Source organism: Anopheles aquasalis, chromosome 2 (assembly GCF_943734665.1).
Source record: "Anopheles aquasalis chromosome 2, idAnoAquaMG_Q_19, whole genome shotgun sequence".
Classification (NCBI taxonomy): domain Eukaryota; kingdom Metazoa; phylum Arthropoda; class Insecta; order Diptera; family Culicidae; genus Anopheles; species Anopheles aquasalis.
In genome coordinates this window covers 36,352,501-36,370,000 of record NC_064877.1, presented here as the reverse complement: position 1 = coordinate 36,370,000, position 17,500 = coordinate 36,352,501, and the positions used below count along the sequence as shown (strand labels likewise).

General features: G+C 49.2%; 4 protein-coding genes across 8 annotated transcripts; 2 read left to right on the top strand and 2 right to left on the bottom strand.

Annotated features, from left to right (window-relative positions):
- The first annotated feature begins 551 nt into the window (after positions 1–551).
- On the top strand, positions 552–3,234 carry LOC126573517 (glucosidase 2 subunit beta). Its single transcript, XM_050233691.1, has 2 exons — positions 552–2,215; positions 2,306–3,234. Exons 1-2 carry the CDS (start codon positions 789–791, stop codon positions 2,547–2,549), a joined length of 1,671 nt encoding a protein of 556 aa, XP_050089648.1. The 5' UTR covers positions 552–788; the 3' UTR covers positions 2,550–3,234.
- An 83-nt stretch (positions 3,235–3,317) lies between these two features.
- LOC126573516 (uncharacterized) lies at positions 3,318–11,511 on the bottom strand. Of its 2 annotated transcripts, XM_050233689.1 has the most exons (9): positions 11,218–11,511; positions 9,656–10,384; positions 8,444–8,638; positions 8,155–8,279; positions 7,669–8,057; positions 7,476–7,599; positions 6,573–7,396; positions 6,149–6,500; positions 3,318–6,062 (listed from the first exon to the last, which is right to left on the bottom strand). In XM_050233689.1, the coding sequence occupies exons 2-9, from the start codon at positions 9,775–9,777 to the stop codon at positions 4,825–4,827; spliced, it is 3,369 nt and encodes a 1,122-aa protein (XP_050089646.1). In that variant the 5' UTR covers positions 9,778–10,384; positions 11,218–11,511; the 3' UTR covers positions 3,318–4,824. The 2 variants fall into 2 exon arrangements, with proteins under 2 accessions (XP_050089646.1, XP_050089647.1); XM_050233690.1 differs by lacking the exon at positions 8,444–8,638.
- A 274-nt stretch (positions 11,512–11,785) lies between these two features.
- On the bottom strand, positions 11,786–16,342 carry LOC126570469 (huntingtin-interacting protein K). 2 transcript variants are annotated; one of them, XR_007607841.1, is made up of 5 exons: positions 16,075–16,342; positions 15,896–16,003; positions 15,707–15,823; positions 12,305–12,441; positions 11,786–12,232 (listed from the first exon to the last, which is right to left on the bottom strand). XR_007607841.1 is itself a non-coding variant. In XM_050228246.1 (3 exons), the coding sequence occupies exons 1-3, from the start codon at positions 16,225–16,227 to the stop codon at positions 15,728–15,730; spliced, it is 357 nt and encodes a 118-aa protein (XP_050084203.1). In that variant the 5' UTR covers positions 16,228–16,342; the 3' UTR covers positions 15,602–15,727. The 2 variants fall into 2 exon arrangements, 1 of the variants encoding a protein (XP_050084203.1); XM_050228246.1 differs by lacking the exons at positions 11,786–12,232; positions 12,305–12,441 and having other exon boundaries at positions 15,602–15,823.
- Positions 13,585–15,610, top strand: LOC126570467 (uncharacterized). 3 transcript variants are annotated; one of them, XM_050228244.1, is made up of 6 exons: positions 13,585–13,813; positions 14,079–14,219; positions 14,321–14,555; positions 14,649–14,765; positions 14,852–15,131; positions 15,199–15,610. In XM_050228244.1, exons 2-6 carry the CDS (start codon positions 14,129–14,131, stop codon positions 15,496–15,498), a joined length of 1,023 nt encoding a protein of 340 aa, XP_050084201.1. In that variant the 5' UTR covers positions 13,585–13,813; positions 14,079–14,128; the 3' UTR covers positions 15,499–15,610. The 3 variants fall into 3 exon arrangements, with proteins under 3 accessions (XP_050084201.1, XP_050084200.1, XP_050084202.1); XM_050228243.1 differs by having other exon boundaries at positions 13,586–13,813; positions 14,097–14,219; XM_050228245.1 differs by having other exon boundaries at positions 13,589–13,813; positions 14,097–14,219; positions 14,321–14,525.
- Positions 16,343–17,500: the final 1,158 nt, after the last annotated feature.

Sequence of the window (17,500 nt, the reverse complement as noted above, 5' to 3'; positions counted from 1 at the left end):
GAATATTTAACGGACGCCAAGAACGTATCAGTGAACACGGGGACGGAAATGATCAACCTCTTCCTGAGTTTAATAGATCTGAGTATTTGTCGACAAGCTCAAGAAAGAATGTATTCCCTTGGTCCATTTCGAGACGGTACAAACCTGGGGCTTTCTGTTGCCGAACCTACAGAACGTGCGAGTCGCAATGGAAGAGTGTCATTTTCAGTTCGAAGGTGTTGGTAGCGTTCTTTCATACATACTGGAAGACTGCGGTGAGGTAGATGGCCTCCAACCGAAAGCCGGTACGATATTGTCCTTCGATACCGTGCACCTGACGCCTCCAACCTGCAAGTATTTGTCGGGATTACTGGAGGTGTTCAAGGGAAAGATTGGCGTCCCGTACGTCGATCCGAACCTCAAAAAAGTAAGATGGCTAAGATGGAACTTTGCTCGCACGCGACTTGACCAAGATGAGTCAAATACACTGGCGCAGTCAACGTTCCGGGTCTCATTGATTTTCTTACCGCTTGGTGTCGCTAGTGTGGCGCTCAGTGTTTATACACGTCAGTGACGTTTGCGTGCCCTCGAATTTGTGGCTCGCTGGGAAATCCTTTTTCCTCCACATAAGTTGGGCTGCCGAAAAACGGGTGATTAGAGAACACAAAAGGAACGATCTATAACGGTAAATTTGCACAGCCTAAGCTCGTAAGAGTTGGCAGGGGTTGCGCTAGCGGCGTTCGTTCATACTGCCATCATTCTGCCACAACTCACGCAACGGAAGTAAGCCGGTAATCGAACCTCGCAAAATGTTCACACGGCAAATACACGGAGCAGCCGGTTGGTTGCTGCTGATGGCCGCCACGGTTGGCCACTTTGGCTGGGTGGCACGCACTGAGATACCGCGACCACGCGGTGTTTCCATTTCGCAAGCCATCCTGTACGAGGATCGTGCCGGCAGTGGCCAGTTCGTTTGCCTGGACGGCCGGAAGGTGATCCACCGGGAGCAAATCAACGACGATTTCTGTGATTGTGACGACGGCAGCGATGAGCCGGGGACGGCCGCCTGCCCGCAAGCTACGTTTCACTGCACCAACGCCGGCTACAAGTCCCTCAACATCCCCAGCTCCCGCGTGAACGATGGAATCTGTGATTGCTGCGATGCGTCCGACGAGTACGCGTCGCAGGCCAACTGCGTAAACAGTTGCAGCGAGCTGGGCAAAGAGGATCGGCTGCGGGAGAAGCAGAGGGGCGAGATGCTGCGAACGGGCAACTCGCTGCGGCTCGAGATGGCTCAACGTGGCCGTGGCCTCAAGGATGAGCAGCGGGTACGGCTGGCCGAGCTGGAAAAGAGCCGAGCGGAAGCGGAAGCGTTACGCGATGAGAAAGCGTCACTGAAGAGTGAGGCGGAGGAGCTGGAGAACGCGGCACTCAAGGTGTACCGCGATCGGGAGGAGGAAGCGAAGCGACTGAAGGAGGAAGCCGCGGCACACAGTAACCGGGACGAGGCAATGGAGACGTTCCAAAAGTTCGATTCCAATCAAAACAATCTGCTGGAGCTGGTCGAGCTGCAGACGAGGATCGTGTTTGATCGCAATCGCGACGGTGCGGTGACGGAGGATGAGGCACGCTTCTTCCTGGACGAGCGGGACCAGGTCGACTTCGAGACGTTCGTCACGCTGTGCTGGCCACGAGTGAAACCGTTCTTAATGATGGATTCCGGTCTGTTCAAACCACCGGCACCGGCCGGTGAGGAAATGGAACAGGCGGAACTGCAATCGGAAGACGGTGGTTACGAGCTGGAGGGTAGTGAGGCTGATCTGCGCGAGGGCCACGTGGACGATGACGAGGGCCAACTGGACGAGGAGCTGGATGACGAAGAAGAAGAGGATGACGTAGGGGAAGGTGAGATAGAGCGCACCGAGTACGATCGGGATGAACAGCGGTCAGCACCAGCACCACCACCACCGGTACAGTACGATCCGGAAACGCAGGAACTGATCAACAAAGCGAACGAGGCCCGTAACCAGCACTCGGAAGCGGAACGACATGTGCGCGAGATGGACCAGGAAATGCGCAACATCAAGGAGCTGCTCGACAAAGACTATGGCCGGGAGGAAGAATTCGCCCCGCTCAATGGCGAGTGCTTCAACTTTGAGGATCGCGAGTACGTGTACAAGCTGTGCCCGTTCGATAAAGCGGTTCAGCAACCGAGAAGCGGTGGTGCCGAAACGAGGTAACTGATGGCGGACTCGGAGCAGATCTGAGTCGGTTACGGATCAAAGCTAACTTATTTATGTCTTTCTCTCCCCTTCGCTCTCCACAGGTTGGGTACGTGGGAGAAATGGGGCCACAAAGGAGATTATAGTACCATGCACTACACGAACGGTGCCCCATGTTGGAATGGACCTCATCGTTCTGCCATCGTCCACCTGGAGTGCGGTCTGGATACAAGAGTGCTAGCGGTTACGGAACCAAACCGGTGCGAGTACGAGTATCGAATGCAAACGCCGGCTGCCTGCATACTGCAAGATGATCAGTCGAAAGATCGCGCACACGATGAACTGTAGTAGGCCACGAGCGTCGATGTTTCGTAACCTTTTTTTTAACAAAGAAAAGTAGCCAATGGTGAACTGAACAATCGAGTCACAAGCACACACAGACACAGAACTACAACAACGCAGCAAAAAACACGGCTCTTCGATAATCAGGTTCCTTCGATTCCTAGTAACTACCTGAACCCAAACCAACCAACCAACCAGCCAACCGACACTCAGGGTCTCGTCGCACGGGCAATGCATTGCGATGCTGTCTAGTTAGGCGTGAATGAGGGCATACTTTAAAACTGTGTTTCAGAGTGAATGAATGGTTCCAGTTCTTTTCATTTGTCCATGTCCTTTTTTTTCTATTTCGAAACAAAAAAGAATTGAGAGAACTGCGCTTTTCGATCTAACGAAATGAACATTCCATTGCAGGTGAAGTTAGGGGAGGAGAATGTACGCGGTTCTACATTTTAAATTGCGTACAGTGTCGGCATCCACCGCCGTAAAACGTTGTATAGCGTCGCAACTCGAATCGAGAATACCGGTGGAATCGCAAGGGAGTCAGGGTATCGGTAGTTTTAAGGGATAGAAAATGATGAAAGTCAATGTAGGGAAATCTTGTGTCCACAAAACAATTGCGCGCCGTGTAGCAGAAATATGAGCACGAAATTAATAAAAAAAAAGAAACAAGTCAAAAATCTTACCCACCTGAGGCAATGAGTCCTGTTTCACTTTACTGGCATTGTGTGCATGCGTGTCATCCTTACCAACCATTCTAGGTACACCTTCTAGGAGTGTTTCTCGTAAGTAGTTCTTTTAATAAGATCTCCCAGCTTATTTTTTTTAGATAAATTTCACTCAGCAAACAGTACGCGTCCATTCTGATCTTTCGTTTGTATAAGATTCAAATTGCTTTCTCCCTTGATTCAATTGTAAAACACAATAGTTTAACCTACAAACTATGTCGCATCGCTGCTATACACGCTAGTTTTCATTTTCGTTTCCCATTTACTGCTCTCTTGCCTCACGATGCCGAATGCGGCGTAGCAAAGCTCGCCCTCGGGGAATGTTACAACATTGCGGCTATGTTGATGGGCGCGCACAACTATTCAAACAGTTAACTCAAATGGTAGTTGGTTAGATACGATGGTGCAAACCTACACAGTGAAGGGGTCCATCATAAAGTATTATTAGTAAAGCTGTATAAATAAAATTATATAACTGTCAACAGAGGGGTACCTCATCTAATTTCGCCGTGGTTTTAAAGGATGGAATACGGATAAAACAAAATACTTGTCGGTATTAGACTATTAACAAAATAATAATTATTCTTAGTCTACAGAAGAAAAAAACCACAGGCTGCCTGCGATACTTAACGTGGTGCACTGGGGCCAGGAGAAGGGTAAATAAATAAAGGTACATACAAATCCGGAGGATTCTACCGTTCACAATAGTAATGCTTCTCAAGGCAACGAGCTTGAAGCAATAGCAAGCACACAACACACACAAATACAATACTATTTGCAGCTCGAAAATATCTATTCACACACCCGGTCTACTTAGATTAATCCAGAGACCGATACAGACAGGCTTTTGGGTGGATGTTACGCTCTGACCATCCTAAAGCAACCAAAAACTTTTGAAGGCATTTTTTCAATTTCACAAGCGACGAGCAAGCTGCACATTTAAAGCGAGCAAACAAACTAAGAAAATAGTTTCGAAAATATCGCCAAACAAGCGATATTCTAACGATCTTGCGATCGTCTCAATATCAAGTCTAGGACTGTGACTTGTAAAAAAAAACACGTTTTCTATTCATCAAAAACGTCTATCACACGAACTATGCTGTCTCAGTTTGGCTGAGACGTAGAGACGAATTCGTTGTCACGCGCAAGAGCTGCATACAAACCGGACTGTACCGGTCGCTTTACACCAGTGACTACTAGAGCTGGCAAGCAAATCTAAGTACAGCCTTTTCTTCCTTATACACAATGATCTAGTGGTGGGATTGCTTTAGTAGGCCACTACTTCTTCGTTCAGCCAGCCAGTCGAGTGGGTTCGCGGTCGGTCACCGATGGGTCACTATCGATGAAAGCCGACCTAGCTGCATTGCAACTTTTGTGTCTTTCACTGAGTTATCTATATGGATCATCAACGGTTCACCTACACACCTTCTTTCTCTAATAGATCAATTACAACCTACTAGAACGAATTCGTCCTTAAACATATATACGATCTACTACCGTCTGGACGCGCGTTGAATCAATACGAGTGTGTCTCTCCAGTATTGCAGTATTCACACTTACACCTGGAAATAGTCGCTGACGGGTGGAGTGGATGCATTAGTAGTCACTACCGCTGCTGCTGCTGCTGGATCGCCGGGACCAACGGTGCTCGGTGTTGGTGTAGCCGTATCGGAGTCCGTCGTGAACGACTCAACGGTAACGGATTTTCGTAAGGGATCGGTCGCCACCACAATACCACCACCTCCTCCAGCCTCATTGTGCAACCGTTCGTAAGGGTTTTCCTTCACGTTGAGATACTTGACCGATTCGTAGTTTGGATCGGACTCGCTACCCGTCAGCGACTCGTAGTTGCTCGAGAGGCGGCTTAGACTGTTGTTCGTAGTGATACTAGCGGTGGTGGTATTGGTGTTGTTGCTGTTGTTGTGCTTTCCGTATCCGATCGGTTGATCCGGTGAGCTGGTGCTGCCGTCCCCGTCCGTCGAGGAGGGCGTTGTGCGTGTTTCCGAAATGCTCGAATACCCGGGCGATGAGGAAAGATTCGGACCGGTACTCACCGGTACTCCACCACTGCCCGGTCGCTCCGGGATGGTGCAGTAGTTAGTAGTGCCGCTACCAGAATCCCCACCGGTGCCGGCAACACCAAGGGACGAGATACCGGTCGGGCTGACTACCATCGAAGCGGATGCCGACGTAAGCCCCGGTGACGGAAGCGTTAGCGTACCGGACGATAGCGTGTGCGGAATGCTCGAATAAATGTCCGAATCATCATCGACCGGTTCGAGATTGTTGTTAATGTTCGGTTTCCGTCGTTTTGCTTCCTCCGTAATGCTAGCATAATCATGTCCCGGTGGAGGTTTCTTCCGTTCCGAAATCACACTGTAACCAGGATCGTATTCATCTCTTCGCGTTTCCCGTATGCTACTGTAACCAGGCACGCTACCACCACCACCACGACCACCACTACTTCCATCCGTATCGTCATCGCCGTGCCCGGCAGCACCGAAGTCTAAACGATTACGAGCCGTACCACCGTTGGCGGACCGATTGCCAGCACCGGGTTCCCGTATACTGCTGTACCCATCACTATCACGGTTCGGATCGTTTGACGTTTTCCCTGACGACGCTACCGTTGCAAGCACATTGGTCGATGATCCTGTGGTCGGTCGTAACACTTCGTAATTGGGATCCGAATCCGACTCGGTGCGGGGCGATCGGTTCAACGTTTCATAACCCGGATCTGGCCGTATGCTACCACGCCCATCCGGTAAACTTTCGTACCCAGGTACCGAGTCAACTGCAACAAATGGGAAAGAAAATGCCCATTAATAGAAATATCGGCCCTTTAGTACATTTCGTATGTACTCCCTATTCCTCTCTTACCTTGAGTCACACTGTTGGAGGGAGCATTTCGATTGAGCTTTTGAATTTTGGCATAATCGGCAGGAGGGGGGGGTTGTTGCTGTACTGGCTTACCACCAGTAGCGATCGTATCGTAACCAGGATCATCCGATTGGTCACTATGGCGATGATGCTGGTGCTGCACGGTTGACATCTTCGCAAAGATAGGTTGCTTTCGGACACCACCGTTACTTAGGGCATCCGACGCCGAATCGGCCAGAAACTGCTGCAGTTGCTGTTGATGTTGCTGCTCATCGATCGTACCATCTTTGCGCAACGGTACAGGTGATGCATTCTGTGACGGCACTTTCGACAATTTGTTCTTCTTCATCACCTGGAAAACGATGAAAATACGCCATCAGAGAACCATGGTTTGCCATCGTTCCACCCCGCCGCGGATTATTACCTTTGCGTACATGCCTTCCAGATCTTTGGAAGGGCTTTTCTTCGGTTTACTAGCAGCGCTACTACTGCTAATGATCGAACCGTTGGCAATAGGACTGTCGGCTTCCCCTGCGCCACCACCACCACCACCACCACCACCAACCGTCATCGATTGGTTGGAATTGCTGAAGAAGCTGCTGCTGTTGGATTGATGCTTGAGCGTCTTTGGTGTCGGAGGTAGCGGACTGTTGGCTTGCCGCTTTTCCGGCTTCGGTGAACCAAGGTTTCCTACCGAGCTGGTGCAGCTGGAACTGGAAGCTTGCCGGGAGTGTTGAATAACGTGTGGTTGCGAAGCACGGAGTCCTCCAGCGCTTTCGCCATGAATGGTAGCAGAGAGTGGGGGAGGGGGAGGAGGAACCGGAAGTGGCGGATGTTCATCACCACCACTGCCCACTGTCATAGTGCTGTGATTGCTGAGCCTATGATTGCCGATTACTGCCGCTGTACCACCATCGAGACCATCGTTCGGTGTGATGCTGACCGGTGGAGGCAGCGGACGACTCGACGCCCCCATATTGATCTCGACCGCTACCGTGACGGCGTTTGGTGGTGGTTGAATTTGAGCGTACGTCTCCGATCCGCTCGTATACAGATCGCCACCACCGGGCGTGCTGGGATCATCGATCGCGGCATACATCTCGTCCGAGTCATCCGAAACCGTCGCGTAATGTGAATCTCCCAGTATTTGCCTTCGTTTAGCCGCACCACCGACTTGCTGCGAGGCAGGATGGTTCTGTGGTAATAGATTCGCCAACGGTTCCCGTACACTAATGCTCGTGTATCCTTCTGCAAGTAGGGAACGGTTTGGGATACGGGTTATTAACGATTCACCTAACGCCAACGCCAACACAGTCTGGACACATACTGGACGAGTCCTGTGAGTCACCACTAAAGTGCTGAGTCGGTGGCTGCACGATCGGTGGCGTCATGTAGGGTAAGTCCTGGCTAGCTGACACGCGTCCCGCAATCGCCGAAGCTGCCGGTATGTCCTGCGAAGCAATCGCAAAAGCAAACTATTAGCAAAAGCAGCAGCCGCAGGGCGGCCGACTAATACTTACTGCCGTGGACACTTCTCGATCGTCCAAATTCTGTGCGGATTCACGTCGCGATATCGGACTCATCAGCTCCTCATCATCGTCATCCTCTTCTTCCTCTTCATCATCATCATCGACACCGTCCCGTGGTTTCGAACGGATACCCTTGCCCAGCTGAGCGTTTCCGGTGCCTGAGGTACTCGCTCCTCCTGTACCACTGACGCCACTGCTTCCGGCTGGTCCGCCGCTGGTACCAGGTTGTATCACCTGCGCGTACGGATGCTCCATCCGGCGCAACTTATCGTACGCATGCGGTGGCGATCGTACCCGTGCGTAAGGGGAACTAATGTCGTCCGCCTGGCTGATGGAACTATGCTGCGAGACACTCGTTTGCTTCTTCAAGCTGGTGTTGGCTGCATTAGGATCGAAAAAAACATCGCGTTAATTGCGTCTTACATTAACCGGCATATGCACAAGCTGTGCGTTGAGCAGTGTTAGGCGACGACTTACGACTTCTGCCCTGCGGTAAATCCTGCACCTTGTCACCGACCGTCGCGTAGAGCTCGGAATTGTTATCGCCGACCGGTTCTGCAATGGGAATATCCGGAAGACTACGGTGCGGTGCGTTCGATGTTCTGTTGAAGAGAGAGAGAGAGACATTTTGTAACATTTGTTTGCACAATACTCTTCAATGGATCAATTGTAAGCTAATTTAAAATTTCTTAATCAGAAGACAAACACAAGCAATTGCCATACCGGAGACTCTAGCGGCTCGGCTACTGAAAACAGAGAAACAAACCTTTTGCTGGTGCTATTCTGTTCCACCTCTGATCCAAATCCGGTAACCGGCAGAAGCTCAGGAGAGGTGACCGTCGGGGTACCCGATACCCCGTTACCGGAGACGTTGTTTGCCGCGCTGCCATTCACCGAGGGCATTAGTGTGTCCTCGGGATTCGTGAGCTTTACCATACCTTCCAGACCGAGGAGATCATTTCTGGCGGAGTGTGCCCGGTGTGAGACATTTGGTATGATCATGATCATGTGAGCACCATCATCGCACGGTTGAGGATGGTTCAGAGACGACATTGTTTTTGTTTGTTTTTGAGCAACCGATCCATGTTCAGGTAATGTAAATGCACGCACAGGTACAAAATCATACAAACACGCACACAAAACAACAAAATACAGCAAACAAACATAAGTAAAAGAAAAAAAGAAAAGAAAAAGAAAAAAAAAAGAAACATCCAATACAAAACTATTCTTAAAGTCTTTGATTGCAATCATGAGGTGAGTTTCTGTTAAGTTAGTGTTAGCCGGATAGTTGGCGGGCATTGATTGAGGGTTATTGGTGCAAGAGGCAGGGACTATGAATTAGTCAGTTTAAAAAAGAACCTGTTTCTAGTACACCATGATAACGTTGTTTTATTCAAATGGTTTACGACTATATTAGTACATTATACGTATTCAATTACTGTTAAGAAATCGTCGAAGAAATCCATCATAAAAGATGTTAGATGAACTAAACTCAATAGAAACAAGAGCATGATTGTAATGTAACGACAAACACAACATAATATGGAATGATGACCCAATTTACGACATTTACGCCACAAGACCGAGGCCAAGGGCGGTGAATCAGCAAGCGAGTCCTAGTATGCGAGTGGAACCGTGTCTGGCGTGCGTAATATTTCATGGCCAACTAAGTAGAAATGTTCAAAAATGCAGTTGACTCACACTGGGCGGTATTGTGAATCAACTGCATTTTCCAAATGATCCCGAATGATTGATACTAACCAAACAGAGGCAAGAGATGGTAGGAAGGTTTGAGTGGGAATGTATTCGAAGCAACAGTTAACATTGAGGCGAGGGCAGGTGTAAATTATCAGTTAGCAATAGGTTGAAAGAAAATGATTTTTGTTGACCAACCAACGTGCATGCATACTTCTACTAGCTCTAACAGACATATAACCCATCCAACCAGTAAGGGAAAGGGGGAAACGTTGTCACTTACTTGATCTCCTGCTTCCGTCGACAGCAGAGACACGAGAGCAGCGCGGTCACCATGCTCACCATCACGATCACCGATATCGTGTACACCCAGATGGACTCGTAACCGAGCGTTTGCAGCAGCATCGTTGTGCGCAAGCGAGTGCGCTTCACCGGAGCTTGTGGAATCTACCCCAGCGAAGACCACTTTCGCCGTCACTAATGGATTAGCTGTATAAATGTGGTGCACTTGCACTTGCTCTCCTCCCCACTGTGCGTTTCGACGCTGATCCCTCTTTCTTCGTGTTTTGCTGCGTCTCACCTTCCTCCTGGGCGGGGGAGCACACACTGCTCTTAACTAAAACAAACTAACATCAACCGACTTTCCGCTGTTTTCTATGTGTTTCCCACAGCAACCTTCTCAACTACCATTCGCACACTTCGCACTGCCCAGCGGTGCAAACTGAGATTCGCGACACTTTTATTATCACGGCACGGTACGGTTTAGCACGGTAGCAATCACAGCCTTTTACAGACGCCAGTGCGGTAGTAGTACGCAAGGGTGTATGCATCCTACTCCTCATCGGTGGGTTGCGTTGCGTGAATAGTAAACGGATGACGGCAACGATGCTGACGAATGACGCTTCGTCATCAGCTGAAAGTGTCGATGCTCTCCTTTTTTTCTCGATGCACTACCGCACTACACATGAAGTTGGTGGCCTCGACATTGGTGGCGCCTGCTCGCAGCCGGAACCTAGTGGCGGGGGAAGTGAATTAGAATCAAAATCCGAGCGATGATACCGAGGCAGAATACTACGTAAACATAGCCAACTACTGTATGCACTACCGAGAAAATGGTTCACTAAACGACGGCACGGTAGCTAGTAGGCCGACAGCGACGGCGCTAAATCAAAAAGAAAAACAAACGACGATTTCTCTCGTCTTACTAGCACCTTTCTCTCACTCACACAACGGATGGAGGATGTTGCCGCACCGCCCCGCGCCACGGCTTCGTACAAGAGAAAGGCCACCGCAACACTAGAGAGCGGCTGGTGTGGGCCGCGCGCCCTCGGATTTTACTACTGGAGCACGGAAACGGCGCCTGCTTGTCCGTCTATTGCATCTCAGCAGCCAACAGCCGTGGTGAGCGTGGATGGAAAGAAAGAAAACGGGAACGAACTAACGAAAGCGCCCCGCGGAATCCGAAACGATCGAAGCGACGACGACACACAAATCTGGCACGGGGAACGCGCCTTTCTCTTCACCACCGCTGCTCTCGCCCTGGATTTCCCTTGATGATAGATGACACCACCGTCTCGTAACCAGTGCGGGGTGGTGCCTGCTTAGAAGAACGGGCCAAGAATCAAATCACTCGCGGGGGCTAAGATCGTGGGCCATAGCTCAGGGGCATGCCAGTGACCAGCCCATCTCGAACACGGGGAAAACGTACTGCTGGCAGCAGGATATGTTGATGGTTGCTGCTACTTTCTCCGAGTCACAGCACTTTCGCCTACGCGCTAGGCGTCGTCTTTAAACAACAAACTTGGGCCTGAGTTTGGGACCACGAGCACTGGCTGCTTTACTTACGCAAGTTAAGGCGCGTCGCGTGTATGTTTCTGGTAGTATTCGCTAGTAAAACTCGCATTTCCCGGTTCCGGATGCTCCGCACAGCCACTCTGCATCACTCCCAAGTGGTGACAAACCACCACCACAATATTGCCGATTCCCCGATCGACGAAAGCTGGTTAGAGCAAGCACGGCAAGTCCATCGAACACCGGTCGGATGGAGTGACCGAAATTCCGCGATGCTGCCTTCACTTCTATCCGAGATTCTTGCAAATAATTCGTCGTCTCTCAACCGCGGCCCTCATCGACGCGTCCACTTTTTCCACACATTTTATAAACAAACCTTTGACAGCGCAGTCAGTTCTAAACTTTTTTTTCTGGCGTGATGTTGTGTTTATACTGGCAGGTTCCGCGTTTCGCGATGATTTTTCAACTGTCAGTTCTACCATCTTGTACTATGTTTTCCCGAAGTTTTCCGCCGATCGACCCGAACCGGAGGGAAGGATCGCAAGAATTTTAGCGAGAATCCTCTTTTTCGGATGTTGCAAGTAACCAGCGAGATGTCTTTGCCGTTTGAACTGATGATGGGACTCTTTATTTTGCTCATAGTCGTTTGGTAACATTTTTTCAGCCGCTTCGTCGCGCAGCGCCTGTTTTCCAGCGACAACCATCGCTGTGACCGTTGGACGGTTTGGACTTAATACTAGAAATCACTCTGATTTATCTCCAACAAACGAAACAGAACGTATTTATCGAGGTGCACCAAACACACCATCTTGTAGCGTATGTCCTCTACCGAGAAATACGTTATCCCGGCAACAAACGGCAATGGAGTTTCGATGCTGGTCATGTGCTGTTCAAAACAATCTATACTTTCAAGACCGTGCTGTTTCGACTCGCCATCAATGTTCAAAAGTATGTGGCAGTAATAGCTAGTGCGGATCTGTTCTGCCCGGTTGAGATGGAAAACTTCCTGCGAGTCTTTAACGAAATCATTCATCAAACAACGCATCTGTGGCATTAGTATCCGCCGTGCCTATAATATGAAAGAAACAGATGAGTATGTTGGAAGCTTACTATCGGAAATTAAAAGTAAAATGTTACTTACCCATCACACGCGTAAGTGCGCGAGCATCCCGGATAGAATGGGACATTTTCAAAGGAACGCACGTATTACCGATATCACGAGGCCAAATTACTTATCCTTCTCCTTCTTGCTAGTAGCTCGTCCAATCCTGTGAATTCCTGCTAAAACGAGATAATCACACCAGAACAACAACGGATTAACGGACATGCTCAACTACCTCGAAGAAAGTAAAAAAAGAACGATGAAATCGCGTCTATGAGGTCATCCGAAAGTAAAAGTGTAAAAAACATGCATAATTTTCAGAAATATATGAATGAATTTGATTGAAACTCATAATTGGTGCTAACGTAACCCATGCGCTTCCGTAGGGTACTTATAATGGGGTTTCGGAGTGGATTTCAAAACAGATTTGGCTATGATTTAAGAACAGCTCCTCAATAATTTTCCAATGTGCTAATAGTTATGTTTTTATGTTTCAGCCCTGTGCAAAAAGTAAATTTAGATACCCAGCAGTATTGAATCGTGCAACATCGTGTTTTGCGCGGTGATTCAAACTTTTAATCGCGCTCAAGGCGGAGTGCTGGCGCCGGAGTCGGGGTCGAGGCTCGGTGCCTTCTTCCACAGGACGTGCCCTCACTTTCCCCAATTTTGGTCGGAATGTTTGATTAAGACGAACCAAAATGAAGTGAAGACAGAACGTTTTAAGTCTGTGAACGATCCGTATCAACCGTTCCCAGTTCGCATATTGCGCCACACCTTTACTCGATAATGACGCAATGTTAGTAAACGGATGATTTTGAACGACCATTGCTCGAGTAATCGGGACCGATAATTCAATTCATCGAACGAGTCCGATAGTGCACCGACGCGCTATCAACTGCGACGCCAATTCTGCCAATTCATGCAGCGGAAGAGCGCGGCGTGTACGGCGCTAGAGGATGGAAATTTTAACGAAACGAATCGAGAGAGGCAATTGGCAGATTGGGGTTTGTAACGTGCAAACGTCCCGGGGCCAGGATCCATGGCCAGTTTTAACCAATCTTATCGCAGGGGCAACTTTTTATTCCTCATGTAGCCTAGGCCTTAGCCCGTCGGGGCCGAGCACATGTCACCAAACTTTATCGATGAAGGAACCGGGTTCGCGTTCATTCGGCGTACAGCCGGCGGTGGGAGGGTGATACTGCTGATAAGAGGCCTACTCCTATCTATCTACCCAACCAAGATATTGATATTGCGCTCCCATCACACAGCCATAGAGTGGCCTAGGGGCGTCGTGGGCAGGCACTTAGGCCGATAAACACTCCTGCGACGGTCCTCCTTCAGTCTTAGAACTCACCTCGGTCGGGCTGTACGGGCACACGGGTTTGAAGCGAACCATCAGTTTACGTTTCGGTTTCAGGTTCAGTTGTACGGTGCCGTGACGCGGGCCCCAACCAGAGGGACAAGAGCTGATTATCGTGTACCCAGATTCACTTGCTCATCCTCCATAGCCCGATTGTGCTGCACGGCCGGTGTTGATCAGTGCAACAAGTACGTAATAATGATAAGGGCATTGCGATGGCGTAAAACAACGATACACTCTGCCCTGCCCATATCCGCACTACGTTCGCGTTTATGTGAAATGTGACCCGAGAAGCTGCCGATGCTGCTGTTGTACTCGCAGCTATCGGTCCAGCGATGAGACATTGCTAGTACACACTGAGAGGAAGAGAGTGGGAGAGAGGAGGAGAGAGTGTGTGTCTGTTGTGAGGAATCCCCACACTGTTCGCCGCCGTTATCATTTTGAATCTTTTAGATACTTTAACGTTTGCAGAAAATGTTGATCCTGCCCGTGAACACACAGAGATGGACACTGAGATAGCCTACTTCGCACTGCTTGTTTGCTTTGGCTTGCTGTGGGGCACCCCGTCCGACGCATCGAATGTACTGATGGCCGGTAGGTAGTATCTCGGGATCTTCTCGTTCAGTGCCAAGAACAAAGAGTTTCCCGCCACATTGCACAGCTCGAAGGGTGTTAATTTATTTTCTAATTGTTAGCCTTAAGCGATACGCTGTTGCCATGTGGTGACCGGCATTGTAGTAACGCAACGGAAATATGTAAAGACGACCAATTCTGCGAGTGTAAGCCACATTTTGAGGACCTCGGAACATTCGAGTGTGTACCATGCCCGGGTGAAGGACTGCATTGCCGCGGTTGTTGCATGACCGATGCGTTGGTATGCTACCGGGGAATCTGTCAAAGGTGCGCTGTAGATAGTAATGGCAATTGCATGTAAGAATCAAACTCTAAACGAGTAGATTCGATCGTTACAATGAGGTAGCTAATGAGCATGATTGAAACTTGTGATCCTCTTTTTGCTTCCAGACCTCAGGAGTCACTGTTTTTCCTCACAGCGGCCCAAGTTGCCTTGGCAACTGCAATGGTACTGGGTGTGATATCCCTAAGCTTTCTACTCTACAAAACTCTTCGTTCTCGTTTAAGGTAAAGTAACGTGCACCCTATAATGGCGTGCAGTGTACACGCGAATTGTAGACAAAGACTACACAGCATTCCACATACTCTTCCAGACGCAGCAATAACCAAACGGCACCAAGCGAATTCCGACAATCGGTGGTCAGCCGTGTATCGCTTTCCTCCATACAGCAACGAGTGGTTCGTCGATTGCGTGATCGTCCCCCGAAATACGAAACACGACACAACTATGAGCACCAGCAGCGGCAAATGGAGCGGCAGAATAGTCAGCAAAACACACCTGCCAGCCCACCACCGCCGCCGCCGGAGGAAGCAGCACAACAGCGTAGCCCGATTCCGATAAGTGGACCTCCACCGGCTTACGAGGGCGACACGGTATGCCGGGGTAGCCAAACTGGCATCGAACAATCGCCATTGACCAAACCACATCTTCTACTTTCAGATGTCTTTGGCGGAAAATCCGCCACCTTATACTGCAGAACCGACTGGCGACGATCGAGTGGCAGTAATCGATATTCCCCTAACTAACCAGCTTTCGGTTGAGTCTTCGTCACCCGGGACGACGGAATCTAGTACGGTTGATGCACAGGAACTGCAGGGAATCGACAATCAGGTGTTTGAGCCGGATAAGCCCATCCAATCGCCGGCAGTTGATCGAAAGGGCGAAGGAGAAAGCGTTGCCCAAACCCGAAGCTACGATATTCCTCTAGTCAGTAACGACGATAAAACGGTTTACATGTAAAGATCCGGCCGCTTACGAGTTAGCTTTGTGCGGAAACCTGAATGAATGGTGTAAGTTATTTGTAATGTTTGTACAATAAAAAAGAAACGGAGGCAAACTCCTCTTCCTAGCAGCTTGTATGGGGTCCTGTTTTATTCCGGTCCATCGAAACTACCGGCTCGCCTACAAGATAAAGACGACGAAAAAACAATAGTCACATTCTGCGCACCTGATGCTGTGGGCTGCGGGGCTAATTCGTGAGAGCTTCCAGAGCGGCAACCAGGTCCCCTCGATGTTCCCGTAACGTTTGTTCAGCTTTAGAGCGGGTTGTTTCGATCTCGCGGATCTGCGTAACAAAAAGACATTACTTACGGTAAGCGATCGAGCACGGAAACTAGCCGCCGGCCGGGTTACTTACGATCAATTCGATGTCTTCCTTCTTCACCTGCACCTTCTGCAGCTCGCGTTCTTTCGCTAGCTTTTCTGCATTTTCCTTGTTCCGCTTGGCTTCGAACAGATTTGCGGCCTGTGGACAAAGGTGACCAACAGTTACTACGCTCCTTTTCAGGACATGGAAGGGCACGGCAAGATACTCACGTTCGAGCAGAGGTTGTGGGAGGTGATCTCCTTCTCTTCGGCATAGTCCGTCACACGTTCCAAATCGGCCGCTCCGCTATCGTGTTTGGAGGATTTCTTCTGCTTTTTGTCGTTGGCATCATCGACACCGTTAACAGACTCGGGATCGGCCATTATTTAGAGGTGGAGTTTGCAGGTGTCGTCGTCGTTCCGCGTATCCTTTTCCGGCACAAATCGCTAGGACTTTTATTTTCGAAGCACGCACGCTGCGGAACGGGATCGATGCTGTCAAAACATAACCGCGGCCAAAGTGTATTAAAGAACCAGCTGAAGTCATAAGCCGGCGACAGACGAAGCGTAAAGTGCGGGCCAGACGCTCAGACCAATCAGATCGTACAATAGCATTGCACATTTGGATGTTTTGGCTGTTTTATTCCAGACGGGAGACCTTTGCAAATGTTCATTGCGCTTCAGATCTAGATTGGACGATGCGATTGGATAATTGGAAGATCTGAGCGTCTGGACCGCCCATATTAAGCTCCTGACTTAGCTGCGTTTTATGTGTGAACTCCTGTGCCCCTGTGATATCCTGTCACCTCACTTTAATGCTTTACTGTCTGGCACGTCCGTGCTCGTCTATTTCCATCTACCAACTGACTCTCTGGGCTCCACACCTCACACATTCACTTCACCTTCCGTATACGCCACAAACTCTTGCGTTTATTTTGGTGTGAGACAGTTTCTACACACAGCCAAAATTTGGCGGCTAAAGTCAAAATTGTCGGCAAAAGTAAAAAGCTCCATATAAAAAAAATAATGGTGTGTGTAGGGACGCTTGAAAAGAAGAACTTCAGAAAAACTACAGAATCATCGCGAAATAACTTTAACACACCTGCAAACAGCTTTTTTTAAAATGTAATATGCTTTAAGCTGATCGGCAGACACATAATGCTGCGCTCCAGTGTAGGCCGTACCGTAGATGTAGATTTGTCTCCATCTGCCATTATTTTTTCCAAAATGTTGGAAAAATGAAGTTCTCTTTTTTTGACTTTAGCCGCCAAATTTTGGCTGTGTGTAGAAACTGTCTGACACAAGCGCGTTTTGGCAGAATTTAGAGACCGTACCAACAGAATGGCCTTAGTAGGGAGGCTTACTAAGGCCGTTTTTCTCTTGTGAACGAGGGAGACAGCACGATCGTCCTGAATGATTGGAAGATCTGAGCGTCTGGACCGCCCATATTAAGCTCCTGACTTAGTCTATTTCCATCTACCAACTGACTCTCTCGGCCCCACACCTCACACATTCACTTCACCTTTCGTATACGCCACAAACTCTTGCGTATATTTTGGTGTGACACAAGCGCGTTTTGGCAGAATTTAGAGACCGTACCAACAGAATGGCCATAGTAGGGAGGCTTACTTTTCTTGGGTACGGCATTTAATGCACC

Bases quoted from the DNA above. Each gene is read 5' to 3' on its own strand.
- LOC126573517 (XM_050233691.1), top strand. From the start codon at position 789: ATGTTCACACGGCAAATACACGGAGCAGCCGGTTGGTTGCTGCTGATG. The intron at 2,216-2,305 runs GTAACTGATGGC...CGCTCTCCACAG, and splicing joins AGCGGTGGTGCCGAAACGAG to GTTGGGTACGTGGGAGAAAT.
- LOC126573516 (XM_050233689.1), bottom strand. From the start codon at position 9,777: ATGCTGCTGCAAACGCTCGGTTACGAGTCCATCTGGGTGTACACGATA. The intron at 8,058-8,154 runs GTAAGTCGTCGC...ATCCTAATGCAG, and splicing joins TTTACCGCAGGGCAGAAGTC to CCAACACCAGCTTGAAGAAG. The intron at 7,600-7,668 runs GTAAGTATTAGT...ATTGCTTCGCAG, and splicing joins ATCGAGAAGTGTCCACGGCA to GACATACCGGCAGCTTCGGC.
- LOC126570467 (XM_050228244.1), top strand. From the start codon at position 14,129: ATGGACACTGAGATAGCCTACTTCGCACTGCTTGTTTGCTTTGGCTTG. The intron at 14,220-14,320 runs GTAGGTAGTATC...TCTAATTGTTAG, and splicing joins ATCGAATGTACTGATGGCCG to CCTTAAGCGATACGCTGTTG. The intron at 14,556-14,648 runs GTAAGAATCAAA...TTTTGCTTCCAG, and splicing joins GATAGTAATGGCAATTGCAT to ACCTCAGGAGTCACTGTTTT.
- LOC126570469 (XM_050228246.1), bottom strand. From the start codon at position 16,227: ATGGCCGATCCCGAGTCTGTTAACGGTGTCGATGATGCCAACGACAAA. The intron at 16,004-16,074 runs GTGAGTATCTTG...CTTTGTCCACAG, and splicing joins CCCACAACCTCTGCTCGAAC to GCCGCAAATCTGTTCGAAGC. The intron at 15,824-15,895 runs GTAAGTAACCCG...TTTGTTACGCAG, and splicing joins AGGAAGACATCGAATTGATC to ATCCGCGAGATCGAAACAAC.